At 32.1% G+C, this 17,077-nt stretch overlaps 1 protein-coding gene across 1 annotated transcript in view; it reads left to right on the top strand.

Annotated features, from left to right (window-relative positions):
• Positions 1-17,077, top strand: part of LOC118195074 (uncharacterized) — a 57,129-nt gene that overhangs the window by 28,918 nt on the left and 11,134 nt on the right. The window contains exons 2-5 of the mRNA XM_035366308.2: positions 409-3,679; positions 6,907-6,938; positions 14,598-14,691; positions 16,754-16,872. Of these exons, the coding sequence (XP_035222199.1) occupies positions 418-3,679; positions 6,907-6,938; positions 14,598-14,691; positions 16,754-16,872 (3,507 nt within the window). The 5' untranslated portion in view covers positions 409-417. The remainder of the gene's footprint in view (positions 1-408; positions 3,680-6,906; positions 6,939-14,597; positions 14,692-16,753; positions 16,873-17,077) is intronic.

The raw sequence follows: 17,077 nt of genomic DNA on the forward strand, positions 1-17,077 counted from the left end.
TGTGAAAACATAAAATCGCCTTTTTAAAAGTGTATAATTCTTTAGTTGTATTAAACCAATGCTGAGCAAGCCACAATCTTATTTTCATGATGAAGCAAACTCTAACTTTTGGTAACATGGTTTAAAGTGTTAAGATAATTGTAATACATAATTTTTCTCTTGTTGTAGTTAAAAAGTGAGCGAAAGTGTAAAAATTTTAATATTTTTAAGAAGAAAAACTTGATGCTTTATTCAGTTTGAAGGAAAATGTTCATTTTTTTAATCTCTTTCAACTCTAGAATATAAAAGTTACATTTTATATTTGTTTAGAAAATCGTATGTAGGCATTCTAGTGCATAATCTCGTTATTGATTTCTAAATCAGTTTTTGTGCGTATTGTTGTGTAACAAAATTCTATCCTAAATCCAGACAATCTCCATGGATGAAGATCTTCCGTCCAAGCATTTTCCAGAAGCGCACTTTCCAGAAATTTCTCATCCCAAGACAATTTTACACGAATGGAACAAAGATAAGAGTTCCAGCACTGATCCAGATAGATCGCATGAAAATCCCTGTCAAGGTGAAATGTTTCCAGACTATCACAAATACATCTTAGGAAAAGATGTGCTATCACAAAATTTACCGTCATCCACGTGCAGTCATAGCAACTGGGAAAACAATGCCTGTCAGAAAAACACACATGACACAAACATTGAATGTTCTGTGTTGCGAGATGAATGTGGTAATGTCACATATCAAAATGAAATGCCTTTACTTACACAAAACAAAAGTCTCCTGGAGTCAAGCATACCTGAGCAGAAGTTTCTGAAAAAGAAGCGAAGGACTAAAACTCAAAATTGTGTAGAATGTGACATACATTCCCCTGAAAGTGCAGCAGGTGAAGAAAGTTTTCAACATTTTATCAACGTAACGGATAGCAGCAATTCAGTTATTGTTAAAAGAGGAAATTATGCCGAAGAAAAAGATAAAGTTTCTCTTGCTTGCAAAAAAACACAAGATATTTTTTCACCAAGAAAAATTCGAACTGCAAACCACATGAGAAGCATTGAAATCCAAATGAGTCCCATAAAAAGCAGAATAGCTGCCTCATTCGGAGAAGATTCTGTTGAACATAAAGATGAGTCAATGGAAGTAGATTTAGAGGATGGTGTAGGTAGTGATTTAAATGACCCAGAAGAGCCTTCAACCGCCGAAGAAGATTTTGATAGCCCTCAGGAGGTAAATCAATATTCAGAAATTGAGGAGTCTACGGCCATTGGCTCTGACAGTCTTCTCAATGAAGGAGGAACTGATGCAGATGGAAATTACAGCTCTTCAGCTGGTGAAGAATGCTCTGAAGGAATTGGGAAGACAGCAGATGCAACAAAATCTTCTGAACAAGGTACTGTTTCAGGTTCAAATGAAAATAAACAAGAAGTTGTTGATAAACAAAATAATTTAGAAACTGAAGGAAATGGAATTTCATGTAATAGAACAGAAAGCTTTTCCTTGAGTGGAGCTGTGTCCGTTAACAATGAAGAGAAAAGCAGAAGTATTAACAGTACTAGGAATGGCAAAGAGGATAAGATTGTTACAAATGAAAATGAAGCTCTTCCCGTTTCTGATAGTAACGTAGTTAACCCCAGTGAAAGCTATGAAATACAAAAAGAAGAATATCGAACATCAGAGGGAAATGCTAAAGTGGCTGTGATAGGTAGCGCTAATAATAAATGTGAGTTTAATTCAATTATTAATTCTCAAGAAAATATTGCGTCTGAGAATAATAACATATACGCCAGTGACGACAAGGGAAAATCAGAAGAGACTGAGACTGCAGTATTTGAAGAAAAAGGAACCCAAATAAGCGATGGAGAAAATTCATGTGAGCAATTAAAAAAGGATAACAACATTAGGGATTGTATTCTTTCTAGTAAAGAGGATAAAAATGTTACAAAATACCTGGAAACCAATTTTGAGGCCAGTCTAGATGACAATGATGGGATTGTAAATGTTGCTTCTGCTGAATTTGGTGAGAATATTGAAGAACCTTACTCTAAATTCGGTACTCTAGTGAAACGTGAAGATTTGAGAGACGTTAGAAAACATTCCGAAGTTTCAGAAAGGGAATTTTCAGAAGAAAAGCGGGAAAAAAAGCAGTTAGAGTCTGAAATATTTTGTTCCATAAATGAAGACAATGTTCATGAGAGTAGAGCTTATCCTGAGTCCGATATTTCAAGTTTTAAAAAATCTAATGATATTTTAAATGAAAAGGAAGAAGTAATTAGTGATATTAGTCCGAAATTAAAATGTGAAGTGCGTGCAGAGTTCAGTGAAAATGTGGAAGATATTCGACTAAATAATGAAGGAATGCTTGATATCAGTGATGTTAATCTGCAGAAGGAAAATACCCTAAAATCAAAGGAAGAAGTAGGAAGAATTTCTAGTCATTTTAACGATCTTAACGTAGAGAATACTTATACGAACGAAATCAAACAGTCTTACGACAAAATGAAAGATTATGAGACCAAAAATACCCCTTTTCAAATCAGTGAAGATAGTAAGAACTATGAGAAGTTCGAAACATTCGATAATTTATGCACTAGTATGGGAAGCACATCTCCAGACTTAAAACATGATCTCACAGTTTCTCATGAGACTGATGAAGTAACCTTATCTACCCCAAACGGAGAGAAAATTAATCTAATTGCAGATGAAGAAAATATGCGGATAGATGAAAGTGCAGCACCGAATGACTTATATGCAATAATTCAAAACAATGTCCCTGAAACTGACACTGAAGCCAAAGGAAATGTGTTAAACGTAATTGCTCAACAATCAACTATTAGAAGCTTTTCAAGAAATGATGGAGAAGAAATCCATAATCAGCAGCTTCATAAAGTTGAAAAATTAAACACATCTGATTTAAAAGTAGCTCTATCTGATTCTTCTCATGTAAACGAAAATAAAATTATTGCACAGAAAGAGGCTGCAATGCTTAAGATAAAGCCAGATGCCAGTCCAGAACTAGATAATAACTTTTCATCCCAAAATGTTAAACTTTCAATTCAAGAATACTCAATTAATGAAGTGACACATTCAGAAGAAAGAAATTCCACTACGAATGAATTCAGTATCAGTTACGTGGAAGGTACAGTGAATAGACAAATTCCCAAAATGCAAGCTAAAGTTATAAAATCAGTCATTCTAGATTCTGAATTATCTGCCAGAAATCCAAGTTTATGTTCATTAGAGAATTGTACGCAAAAGGAAAATACATCCGCTAAAAGTATCCCGGATGAAAAGGCTGCTCAAAATGTTTATGACACATCCAAAGTAGTATCTCCTCGCAAAGGTATAAAAGTTGAGGAGGATGAAATCGAAACAGCAATAAGCAGCGTACAGTTCTATGAGGAGATAAGTGATAGCAATGGTATAATTGAGCACGAAGTAGAAATCGAAATGGTGGGAAAAAACGTTTTTGAATCTGGAACTAAAAATGAATGCATGCCGCGCACAGATGATTTTGAACTTAAATCCTCAGAAACTGATGAGCATAAAGGACAGGACAACAGTGTATACCCGAATCTAGAGTCACCTTCTCGAATTACTGGAGTTGAGAAGATTGCAAAAAATATCTCGAGTCCGAGAAAGCGCATGAAGAGGCGTAAGCTTCCAAGATCACGTAGTGCACCTCATAAAGGTGCGCTAAATCGCTGCATCTTCTGACTGTATTACTTCTCATCATTTCTTCATTGGCCTCTGCTTTTGTAGAGTAGTCTTTCATTTATGCAAGTAGATTATTCATTTTGAATGTTTAGCTTAGAATATTAGTTTAGCTTTGTTACTTATCAAGCTCAATTATTTTTAAACAACATATTTAAGTTCTGAAGAATGACATTATCACTATGTCTTGTGTTTAAACTTTTAACATCCTTTTTATTGCAGTATATTCTAGAAATACCAAAAGATCCTTTGCTTAAAATAATTTCATACTGTTAAGTAAATATTTTAGTGTATATATTTTAATATCCTGAGAACTGTTGAAATTATAAGCTTGAAATTCATAGCATGATGCTGTTAGAATGTATTTTTAAAATATTGTTGATGAATGCATTTTTAAGCATATCATCTTATTCTGCTTTTCTCCCTTTTACAAAATATTTTCATTCTTTAAAACAATATTTGCTGCAGGTCGTTTATGAAACAATTTCTGATTAATAACATACCTTTAAGATTATGAATGTTTCTGAGAATAAAATAATTTGAATTTAATATGCACGAAATTATTAGTGTTTTTTTCTGTAGATATTACGCTGAATTTTATTTCAGTATTTTTCTGCATTACTTTTAATGCATGAAAGCTGTAGATTTAGCATAAAATCTTATATTATTGTACGTTAAATTAGACCCAAATCTTCAAGGTAAGTTTTACTTATCTATTTGAGTACTGCATTGTAAGTAACAACTCTTTTGTTATGCTTGATAAGTCTGCTTTCTTAGATTTACACCATTTCATAATTTTAAACAATAAATTTAGAATTGTATTTTTATACTAGATATTAATCTTATTAAAACATAAACACTTCTTGAATTAAACTGACACAACTCTCTGGGAAGATGAGATGCTTTATCATAGAGTATGAGGCACAGATTTTAAAAATATATAATCCCTTCCTAAAAACTGTTAATTTCTATCTGAAAATCCCTGAAACACTGCTGGCCATTAAAAATGTATTATTGTGAAAGAGCGCAGTTACATGTGCTATACTGATCATTTATAGCAAAATTGTTTGGTGATTACACTGATAGCTTGGTTCAACTTGCGAATACAAAGAAATTAATCTCGTGTAGTATAAGGGCGGCAATAACTGCTGATAAAAGTTGATAGCACATAGCGAAAGAGATGTTACAGATATGTTTATGACTGGCTATTGCATGTGATTTCAATGTGTTACCATTTCTCTGCTTGCGAGAGACTGGTCAATGATGTACTGAAGTAACTTCCTCTACTCCAAGCGAAGAGAAAGTAAAACCGTGTAATGATGGACAGACGTGTTCAACAGGTGACATAGCAAATGAACCCCAGATCGATGGAGTGAGCATGGTGGGCTATCTAAGAATTCTTGGATATTGTTTGCCATGCGCGGTGGCATGTTGCCAGGCAAATTCTGATGGAAAAAGATAACAACAAGCTCCAACACCCCAAATAAGTTAAGGTAGCTATTCATTATACCAGGAATAGGTACTTATCAAATAGTACTCCATACCATAATAGAAGTAGCGGAAGCAGTATCCTGATGCATAATGCAGAACTAATTCAATCCTTTATCTGGGTACTGCCAAATATGGACGCTATCCTTTGATCTCATGACATCCGCGACCTTCTAGGCATTATTGCAGCAGAAGGCACCTATTATGTACACTTTAAGGTAATATTTCATAATTCTTCTTATTTGAAAGGATGCACACCGCATGTACAGCGTCCATACGTACGTCCGGCAATTCATTATTGGGCATCACAAAACTAATTTCTTGAACTAAAGTTGTTACGTGGCTTTGCGAACTGTATTCTATCTTCTGCCTCACTGAATTGAAAAGGCTATCAAGATCTTTCATGTCAGTTACTTCGCCCTTCCTCGAACCTATATATAATATCCACATCACTGCAGCCGCACTTTGTCTAGCGCAATCGCCAAGTTCTCAGAAAAGAATTCGGAATCTCAAAACTCCACAAGCAACTCTTTGTTCTTCTATCTTACACTGTTTCCACGGTTACTGGCGGTCATCATATGCATTCTACAGCTAATCAAGTACATATATTTTCGTGATGTATGTACGCATCACACACATTTTGGGTTGATAGAGTGCGTCCCTTTTGAAGTGGCGATTTTAATGGTCAGGAAAAGAAGTCAGCCAATTTTAGTACTTAAAACATATTTGCGTTTTTATGAGTTATTTTGCTGCCTATTGCAAAAAAATTTTGAAATAATTATGTAATTGTTTTAACATGCATCTTGAATATCCAAAAATATTTCAAAAATTAAGATTTAAAATTCTTGGTATGGAAGGAAGTTTTCATCTAATTATCGTAGCATTTTGTTCATATCACGAAGAGTAATAAAAGATCTCAGTGAAAATAAATTTAATTTGTAGACAACCGTAATGGCAAGCTAAGGGTCTTAATAAATTCTCTAAGTGGCAGAAATAATTAAATCTTCTTATTTATGATGAATGAATTAACATTATGCAAATTATACAAACAACAATTAAAAGATGAAAGTGCGGAAGCTAGCTTTCATGAAAAAAAAAAAAAAATAAATATCATCCAGATTATTAATCTTTGCGTAAATTAGATCAATGTATAGACACCTGCTTTAAAAACAAGCTGCATTAAATAGCTCTTACTTCAGCATGAGGTTTGAAGCTTTAGTTTCAGAAAATGCTAAATAGAAAATTAGAAGAGGAACATCCAACAAATATTTAAGCTTTTGCTAAGAATGTTAAAGTAAATTGATTCAGTATGAAAATTTGAAATCGGAAGAACATTTTAAAATTCTAATGCTCGAAGTTAAAACTTCAACTTTCACGACCGCTTCCAAGAAACAGTTGAACATCTATTAAATATTATAAGCAATTTGTATTAATGATATGTTAAAATTTTTATAATTGTTGACGGTTTTGCAAATTAAAACACCGCTCCTTTCTTTAAACTGCTAAATTTAAAATATTTTGTTATTCACTATTGACGATGTGTAAATATCTATTTTGAAAAGAAACATAATCATAGACATGAAATGAGAAATTAATGAGAAAATGTTTTAAAAATATATGTAAAGACATCTGATTTACTTTAGCTCAGAGTTTATTTCAATTTAAGTTTATTGTTTTTTCCAATGAGTAATTCATTTCTTATTTATTCCTACACAGATGGAGTTTCTTCTGCTCCTCAAAAGACGCAGGTGAGTTTTCTTCCTAGAATTTTGAAGCAATGAAATGTGCTGTTTTAAGGGTCATATAAGCACTGAATTACATTAAATAAAAAATTTCGAATTTTAATATTTCAACTAATGCTAATTTGAAACCAATGCCGCTAGATTAGTATTTTTATCATGTAAAAGTTATCTTTAGAAGTTCGCATTAGCCCTTAACAGCCAAAACTACAAGGAATGATTCTTTTCTCATGAAAAAAATAACAAATATTAAATTAAGCATTTATAACATAAATTTACATTGAAAATTAAAAAAAAATGCTCTTACGTGTGTAAAAAGCGAGTGTCGCGTTCGCGCAACGTCAGCAGAATAAGACTACGGATGTTTAGTGAGTAAGATTGTACTCGTGTAATGTTTCCTCTGAGTGGAGCGCAGGATCACTTTTTAACTGTATAATGTTTTATAAATCTACAAATCACTTTACTTGTAATTAATTTAATATTAAAATATACATTATATTTCTTTTGCAAATATAGATTATTTCAATTGAAAGACTCAAGCATGAAAAGCTTCATTACAATCATGATGTAAAGCTACATTACATACTTTGTATCTATAAACAGTCTGGCTATGGCACTCTTTACAATGAACTCTTTTGTTATCAACGGTCTTTACGATAAAATGTCTACCATCTCCATGCAATGGTTTTTGAATGCTGAATTTACTAGGTCTTCCTGCTGCTGATCTATTTCTGGCTAATTCAATAGGAATTTGCAAAAGTAATAATGCAATCTCGCGTTTGAAATCTAAAAGAGACTAGACCAGTAGTAAAAAGTGGTGATATTTAGTAAGTTTAGATACGGTCTCACCTCATATACTTTATCAGTATTGTCAATTTGACTATTGTCAAGTGCAAATTCTACTTAATATTCCTGTACTGCAAACGTGATATCGATTCTCGTACAACAGGAACAGAAATGTCCTTATCAAAAGACCAATATATTTTTCTTTAGGTAAAGAATGATATCCCGTAAGCAATAATATTCCAATAAATCTTCTCATATAGGCTTCAGATGCAATAAATTCTGGGCAATTTTTTTGCTGCGCGTATATATTTTTCTGTTCAACGAGAAGAGTAAATATCTAAACCAAAACAAAAATCGAAAATCTGTGCACTAGATTTATCTTCTATTTCGTCTTTTATAGTTTCTCTTCTATTTCTTTCTTTATGTTCTTCCTGAGACATAACTGACAGCTCTTTTTTTATCCACTTCAAGTTGTCAGTCTTCTGCTTTTTAAACTTTTTATTATTACTACAACTGCTTTTAGAAGGCTGAAACTTACTTCTTACGTGAATTTCAACTTCCCCAGCAGTATCATTTGGTAAAATATCATTATCATTATTGCCATTCCCCTCTTCTTCATCACAAGCTTCTGCAATTTCTGGGGGAACAACAACAATATCAGTTCCATTCTGGTCATTATTAACATTATCATCACCTGTTTCTTCATCAAAAAATCTTTGAAGGGCTTCTTCTAATGTAAGATACCTCGTTCTAGGCATTTTTAAAGCAGCCAGAACATGAACCAGAACATCGAAAGGAATGAGTGAGAAAAGAAATTGATTGCCCATTTCCTGCTGACGTTGGGTCAGCGCCACACCTGTTTTCCCTTCCTTCTCAACACAAATATAAACATCTGATTGATGTAATGTTCTGATAAACGGTGACCTTGACTAAAAATAGATCACTCATATAGACGGCGATTCTTTCATTAAGTATTTTCACCAAAAATACTCGGTCGAAAATTTTGCTTAAATTTTGCCTTAAGTATGAGATTAATTATTATAAGCAAAATGATTGCTGAAGGCAAATTTTTTTACAGAAATAATCTTCATAGTATTCCCTACACAAAATCATCTGCTGGTATAAAATATCTTAGGTAATTATATTTATATACGCATTTGTTTTGACCGTTGCGTCAGCGCAACACCAGCGGCTAATGGGTTAGAGAACTGATAATGTGTAGTTGTGTTTAGAAATACTTTTGCACGGCAACCAAACATTTTAGTTAACGATATCACTTTTAACTTTGATCACATAAGGATAGTTATTTTTGATTCATTCGGATAGGGAAAATACTTTTCTCGCTGAGAAGTCATTTTATGAAATCAAAATAAAAGCTTTAGTATATTTTTAGAAAATTTTAATTCATATTTTAAACAATTTTACTGCATGAGATTTTTTACCTTTTTTGACTAATTCGGCTGTGGAAGATATTCTTTCAAAATGAAGTAACTTTCTTCGAAGTATGCCCAAATTTTAAGTTCGGTATACTTTTATCAAATTGTGTCACGTGACAAAATGCTCGTAGTCTTAAGGCCTACCTTACTAGCTTCATTTTTTAATTGTAACCATGGGTCTACGACCAGTCATGCAAGCCGTATTTACTATTTCATCCTTTTTAAACATTCCTATATCACTCGCGTAGGAAAGCTAGTATTAAGCTTATAAGCTTATGCGTATGGAAAGCTGTTCTTTAAAATTTGAAACTTTTACCTGCAGATGTACAGTGGTTAAAATACTTTGAAAAGCGGTCTGTAGATTACAAGTATAGGCTTTCTAATAAAAGAAAAACGCCTTTCGAAATGTAGATTATTGAAAGGTGGGTGCAGCTGTTGGAAAAATATCGTAATGTTGTTATCTTTTCCTGTGGATACAATGCTGTATGCTTTATTTTTCAGTGTTCACTTTGCTTGACAACATAAAAACATTGTTAGTATTAGCAGAGTTTGGGAATTATTTGGTAGCTCTAAGGAAATTTTTTCAGTTAAGTAAAACTATTTTGAAGCATTAAAGAAATATTAACAAAAATTCTACTCAAACAAAAACATTTCTTTAAACACTGAATAAAGCATGCATGAATTGAAAGCAAGAGGAAAAGAAAAGTACCAAAAAGTGGAAATACCAGATTAAATGAAAGGCATTATACTGATGTCAGGTTTTTGAATTAATTAATTTGAAAATTGTAATTATGGCAAACGCTAACTATAGTTTTATTAATTGCAGAAAAGTAAACATCCAAATAGATAAATAAAATACTTAGGCACACGAGTACTACCTGCCTAGGAGTGATGATTCCTTGAGACCTTTCTAAGGGAGAATGGAGTGCATTCACGTTATATGGGTATTCACGAATATGGGTGAAAAAAAACCCATAAGAACTCCCATACATCCAGCCACACACATACACACAGTAGTCGCTGGTGGGAGTACATGACTTCTGTGAACAATAGGTTACCTCAGATCAGCAATTCTCATCCTTTTGACTAACGCGTACCATCTAAACAAAAACTGAAAACCTTTAGTAACACCACTGCAAAGTACCACTACCACCACCACTCTTGAACAAAACTCAGATCGCATAAATTTACGAGTGTTAGGGAAAAAACTCAATCAGGATATTGGAGTTTTAATTTTTGAATTTAATAGATAAAATACTTTGCTTCTTTTCGTATCACCTATTTTTCTATTCCGTACCACCGGTTGAGAACTCCTGTCTCAGATCGCTCACATAACATTATGATTGTCACTCTATGGCTGAAAATACTGTGGGCTTGAGAGCCACTTTATATAAACTGTGCTGTGTTGCGGGTGAACGCGATTAGCCATGCTTTATACAAATTGCTTTATTCATATGCTTGTTCATTCCGAAAAGTTTCATGGAAGCTGCCACTGGAAGAACCGTAACCTTGTTTGAGTGTACGTTACTTTTTATTTTGGTATAATGTAAAAGCTCAGGAAAACACCCAGAAAGTGCAATGAAACCAGGAAAAAATCTTGATTTTGAAATTGTGCCAATGATATGCTTATTTATGTACCAATCTTTATACATATATAGAAAGAGATAGATAGATAGATGTATATATATATATATATATATATATATATGCATTTACTTACAGCGCTATTTTTAGGACAGAGCGATGAAGTTATGATGAATATATAAATATAGCTAAGCGTACTCTGAATGAAATTTGCGTAAAATAATCATAATTTGCCCAACATCAGCAATTTATGATATATTTATATAAGTAAATTGCGTATTATGTTTCTGGATCAGTTATGCATCAATCATAATGACCCCTAGCTAAATCATAATAGTGTTGAAAAGTATAAACAAAAAGCAAAGAAAAGTATAAAACACATATCTTCAAAATAACAAAGCGTTAATGGAAATAAAGCTAAAAGAAATCACTACACACACACACACACACACATATATATATATATATATAAATGTGTGTAAGATAAAAAATATAAAAGCAAAACTTCTAAATTTAATTGACTATAACCTCTTTTTATTTTCTATTTCATTTGGGAACTTCATCGCTCTGTCCTAAAAATAGCGCTGTAAGTCATATATATATATATAGATAGATAGATAGATGTATATATATATATATATATCTTTCTATACATATATAAAGATTGGAAATATTGGAATCCATTTTATTTATAGAATGATACATTCCCTTTACTAATAGCATCTTTCAGATGAATTCTTATCTACATAATTTTTAGCCTTTTATAATTCCCCTCTTCTTCATGCACGGTATCCAGGATATGAAAAGTCAAGTCCAGGAAGTTTCATATAGTAAGCTACAAGAACACAATTTTTAAAATCTCTAAAATTTTCTGCCTTTTAAACTGAGCTCGGAAAAAAAATTAAAAAATCATTCCCTTCCAATAACATTGAGAGCTATTATAACTCAAAAACGCGAAAGGTATGTATACGGTGCAGCATTAAGAAAGGAGCTTTAAGAAAGGAGAAGATTGAACTGTTTTAAAAATTTATTTGAGTACTTAATATTTGGATAGAAATGTCTATTTTTAAACTTGAAACAGATAACGTATGTATGAGCAAGACTTGAAATCGTATCTTTATTAGTATTATTTTCACTAAGCATTTTTTTTTCATTACTTCTCTTCAAAAAATTAGATAAATGAAGGTACTACTTTTTCTTCTTAGTTAACAAACGTCTGTCTGATTAAAACTAGTCTGAGGTTTAAAATGCTTATTATTAATTTCATAATGCCTGAAATGTTATTTATATGATATTACGACGTTATAAAAAACGGTTATATGTATTATTTTTGCTCCTGAAGAAGGGATCTGTGTCTGAGAGCTCTTGAAATCTATAAAGTGTGCTTAAAGTCTACGCAAAATAGGATTGCAGGTTACGAAGTATGGGGTATACCCGTTAGTCACCATTGGTTACCGGGTAACCTTTCCCCATATGCTAACAATCTAGCACAGAGGACACTGACACTGAGACACATGCACTCGCCCTGATAGGGGATCTTGAATGTCATTCACTTTGTCTAGTGAAGATCGACAAAAACCGGCCCCTTTGTTTCACATTTTGAAAAGCAGGATTCAGCTGGAATTCAAATTGATCACGTATTTTATACAGTATTTTCTACATTTGGTATAAATGACATAATTTGGTACATTTGTTTACCTAAAATATTCCGAAATATTTGATTTGCTGTTAATAATTGCGCCTAATTACGTACATTATTTGAACATATTTCAGTTACATGATGACTGCGTAATATGCACTTAAAGTCAATCACAAAAAAATTGCATTGCATAATATAAATCACATATTAGTCACTATTACATTGCATAGAATGAATCGCATATCATGCCACATTGCGATAAAAAATTGAAAGAGAATAGAAAACAGTCCTAACAAACACAAGTAATAATTCTTATACCAATCTTTATAAACATTATAAGTGCGTAATTATTCCGAATAATTATATGTAATAGTATTTACAGTTATACTGCATGAAAATTCCATGATGGGAATATATTCACATACTAGATTTTGGCACACATTCAATCTAAATAATCATATACAGTATAAACTAAACAAAATATAAGAATCTCGTGCAAAAATTACAAATGATATTAAATAGTGATGTAAAAAATGACAATTGATGCTATACTGGAAGTCCAAATGGGCAAGTATGTAAATAAAATTCTAATTGTTAATATGAGCTTAATTCCGAATATTTTAAATAAAATGTTTCGGACGTTTATTCTGATATGTTGCTTTGCATCTTTGTAGCTTGCTTACAAAAGCAATAAAATAAAAAAATGAAAGAAAAGAAAAGAAATGCTTTGCATAATATGAAATCTCGTTCCTGATTTTAGCGATTGTGGCCATAATAACGTTGCTATTTTTCCTCATTTTAAATTATACATTAAAACGACCATGCAAATACGTGCTTTTTGTCAACTTGATGTCATTTTCAATATGCATTTTTAAAACTAACATTCGTGTTACATGTGCTTGTCAAGTGCGTTTTAACGCTCTTCAATGTGTAACCACATCGTTTAACATTATCGACGCGTAGCGCTTCCTGAAGAGGATGCATTCGAAAATCAAACGTTTGAATAAAATTTTGAAATCCAGACGAAATATTTCCTCACTAAATGTATATTTATTTCTTATCGCGCATTGTCATACTGCTCAAATATATTAGTGCAGCATCTAATAGGCATTTATAAATAACTATCATAATGGAATAATATGGGTTCATTGGTCCACAAACTAGTTAATGGCCAAGTTTTTGTTTAATTCACTTCGAAATACTGTAAGCATTATTAAATGTTTAAGAATGGGAATCTGATTATCTTGAAAATTATGCATTCTTTCGGCTTTCTCTTGTTTTGCGGATGTGTTTCCCACATGTGACATGATTTTCAAGTTAGCATTACCTGGAGATACGCATAGTCCTTTTCCCCAAGAGGGTGTAACTTACCGATTGAGGTTCAATGATTGGTAAAATGAATTTCATGTAAGATGTGTCGCTAAACCATTTTTCTTTGCTTACAAGATAAAAGTAACTTCATTTTTTGGGTAAATTTCTATCCCCGTATTTCCCAGAAGATCGGTTTAATCTTTTAATGGCATGAGCTTGATTAAGAAATATAGCTGTACTATTCAGCTAGTCTCCAAAATAAAATCAAAATGATGTACCTTGGCAAACTTTTATTGCGTTTCATACAGCTAGATACAACATCTGTTATATAAATTCGTCAAATTTAAATATACGCTAATCAAATTTTGTAATTAAAAAGTTAATAACGTAAATCAAAATTTGAAACTGAAGATATATGGAGATGATTCCATTAGCGATTGTTGACTTCGTAAGTACAGAGAAATATATTATGCATGGAATGTATTACCGTCAGTTTATTTGATTAGTTTAAATTAATATCATGATAATTAAAATTCATCATGAACCTCTCATCACTTTTGATTAAGCAGAAAGAGCAACTAGTTGTCAGATTTAAAATAGTAATCCAAAAATTACTTGAATGAATGTGTATATATTATTAAACAAAGAGCAAAAGCAGGCAACTAAATATAACAAAATATTATTCCACCTATATATTTTTATTCATTTTTGTGTGGCAGACTTATTTAATACCGTCAACGTGCTATAATAATCGACTGTGCTAAGCTAGATTTTGTGCTGCTATATAGAATATATATTAAATATGGAGTAACTTATTGCTGTGAAAGTAAATCACAGAAAGCAGAAAATATTCTCCATAGATGAAATATTGATTCCTTAGTAAACGAACTTATTTCTTTTTCTTATTTAAAGGATTCCAAAGGAGGGAAAGGAAACCAGTCTGAAAAATTAGCACCTAGATCGAGTTCTTCGACAACCACGCGGACTCCTTCAACGACAGAGAAAAGTCAGTATCTATCGTTTTAGTCAATTTTTATTAAGCTATATTTTAAGCTGAAAAATCATTTGTTACAGCATTAACGAAGAATAGTGGATGAAATGCTGTGATTGATTCATTATTATGTTTCCTTTCATGCATGAAAACGTGCCACATGAACACAAAGTGATATTTTGTATACACTACCTCATTCTAGATAGAAATCTTTCATTTTCACATAGATGCTATCCGAAAGAGAACTATAAAGCCAAGAGTGTCGTTATTTGCTCTAGATGCATGCTGTTAACATACACAGAGTGACCAAAAAGTCTCTGTAGCATTGCAAAATTGAATGACTCTTCCTATAATTGCTTATTTTTTAAAGAATGTCTCTGTAACTAAAATTCTAATATGGAATTTTTTGGTTTAGTTATGGAAAATGATTTCACACGTAGATCTCAATGCAAGCATCCATGGGATCAAGATCTAATTCAGAATTGCATATTATCTCAGTGTTTGGATATTGCAGAGCGCATTAATGAACAGGACACTTCCTGCAACCTCACAAGAAGAAATTTGGAATGGTTAAATCAAGACACATGAAACTCTGTAGAAACTATCCCATTTTACTAATAATGAAACGCCACCTCGATCGAAACTACTAGTGTTTTGAGGCTTTAGTCCCAGAACTTATGTGGTTCCCATCCATCAGAGTGCAGTAAGCGGATGTGTATGTAGTTTTACCTCAATATGGACGTTTTGGTACATGTATTGCCTACTTATTTTTAATTTTCAAGATTCCGGTTCTGCAGATATCTATACTGCTCAAACTTAAATGTTTTTTGTTCAAGATCGCTACTTTTTCGTGCATTTATTCCGGGTAGTATCTAATATGTTCGGCTGAAAATTTAATCTCATAAATTTTTTTCCTTTAATTTGATTCCAGTAAAAACTGAAGTCTGAAATGTTTTCATCTCATCGTCCGAGAAGACCATGTGATTGATTTATACTGAAGAATATGGAAAGTACCTGCGATTAATTCAAATAAAACTGAATTAAATTCTTAACAGTGTAAAACGTTATCAGTTAATTTTTGAGTGGGCTAAATTAATACTTCGCAATGGTATTTTTAGCACAGTATTTCTTAAATCCTAACTTACTAATAAACAACACATATTGATTGAGTATCTATAGCAAATATTTTTGCACTGATTTGACTTCATACGACAGCAATGTAGAGCACACATCACGAAAGCACTGTACAGGTACTGTTGATCGACAGCATTGTAGAAATATAGTTGCACGGAAAAACAGTTGCCCAGCATTTTATTTGGATATTTATTATGTTTTTGGTATGGTGACGAAATGCAAAATTTATTTCTTTGGGCGGCTATAAAGTACATGCGCAACTTCACAAAAATGAAGGCTCCGGCATGCATACTTGTCCTTTAGCGGGAATTTTTTATGAGAAAGATGTTATAAGGAAATATATTATAATCGAATAGAGAGTGCTTCTGTAGCTGATGTTCTGGATAATCTTGTTGGCAAATTAAAATGGCCTCATTTGTTCTTTGACATAAGCCGATGTTTTGTAAATTGTTGCTCGTTAAAAGCATTACTATTATTTAAATTTGATTTTGATTAACATACTGTGTAAGGTATCGTATATTAATTCTGTTATCATCAAAATGTGATAATTATTTACAGATGTATTATTTGTAAAAATGGCATCAACTTAAATAATTTTTTTCATCATACTTACAGTGATTTTTTACGACATTGATAATTTGGCTAGGGAGTATAAACATATTTAAGAAATGGGCAGTAAAAAACAGATATAGCGTTGTTTCGTTTGCCTTTTCTAGAAAAGTAAACCAAACAACGCTACAAAGTAAACAAAAGGTACCATTTTGCACGTTGATATTCATTAATTTAATATTATACTACATACCAGATTAAACAGAGGAGAATAATTTTTTTTTTTGATTCTAAGAGCTATAAATCGCAAATAGAAAGTAGAATTTCGTTTACCTTACTAATGAGTGTATGAATATATTGCATTTGTTGATCATCATTATGCATTTTATTTCAGAAATTCCTCCAATTAAAGCCCCTGTTGGTAACGCACCACCGCCAAAAATAAAGCAAGCAAAATCAAAAATTGGATCGTTAGATAATGTAACTCACAAACCTAAAGGAGGAGAAAGAAAGGTTCGTTGAATATAGTTTTAACCTTTTTCATTTATATATGTACATATACTTCTAGCGCAGCGTCTAACTATTGAAATTAAGCACCATAGCCACACTTCTGTATCACAATAAAAATTTTGTTCTGGTAGAGAGACATAATGTTTGTTTTTTCTAACAATGCAATGAACTAACCCTAAAACTGAACTGTTTGGACATCTTCAATATA

Source organism: Stegodyphus dumicola, chromosome X1 (assembly GCF_044657685.1).
Source record: "Stegodyphus dumicola isolate Sdum_Otavi_A_Nest chromosome X1, ASM4465768v1".
NCBI lineage: Eukaryota > Metazoa > Arthropoda > Arachnida > Araneae > Eresidae > Stegodyphus > Stegodyphus dumicola.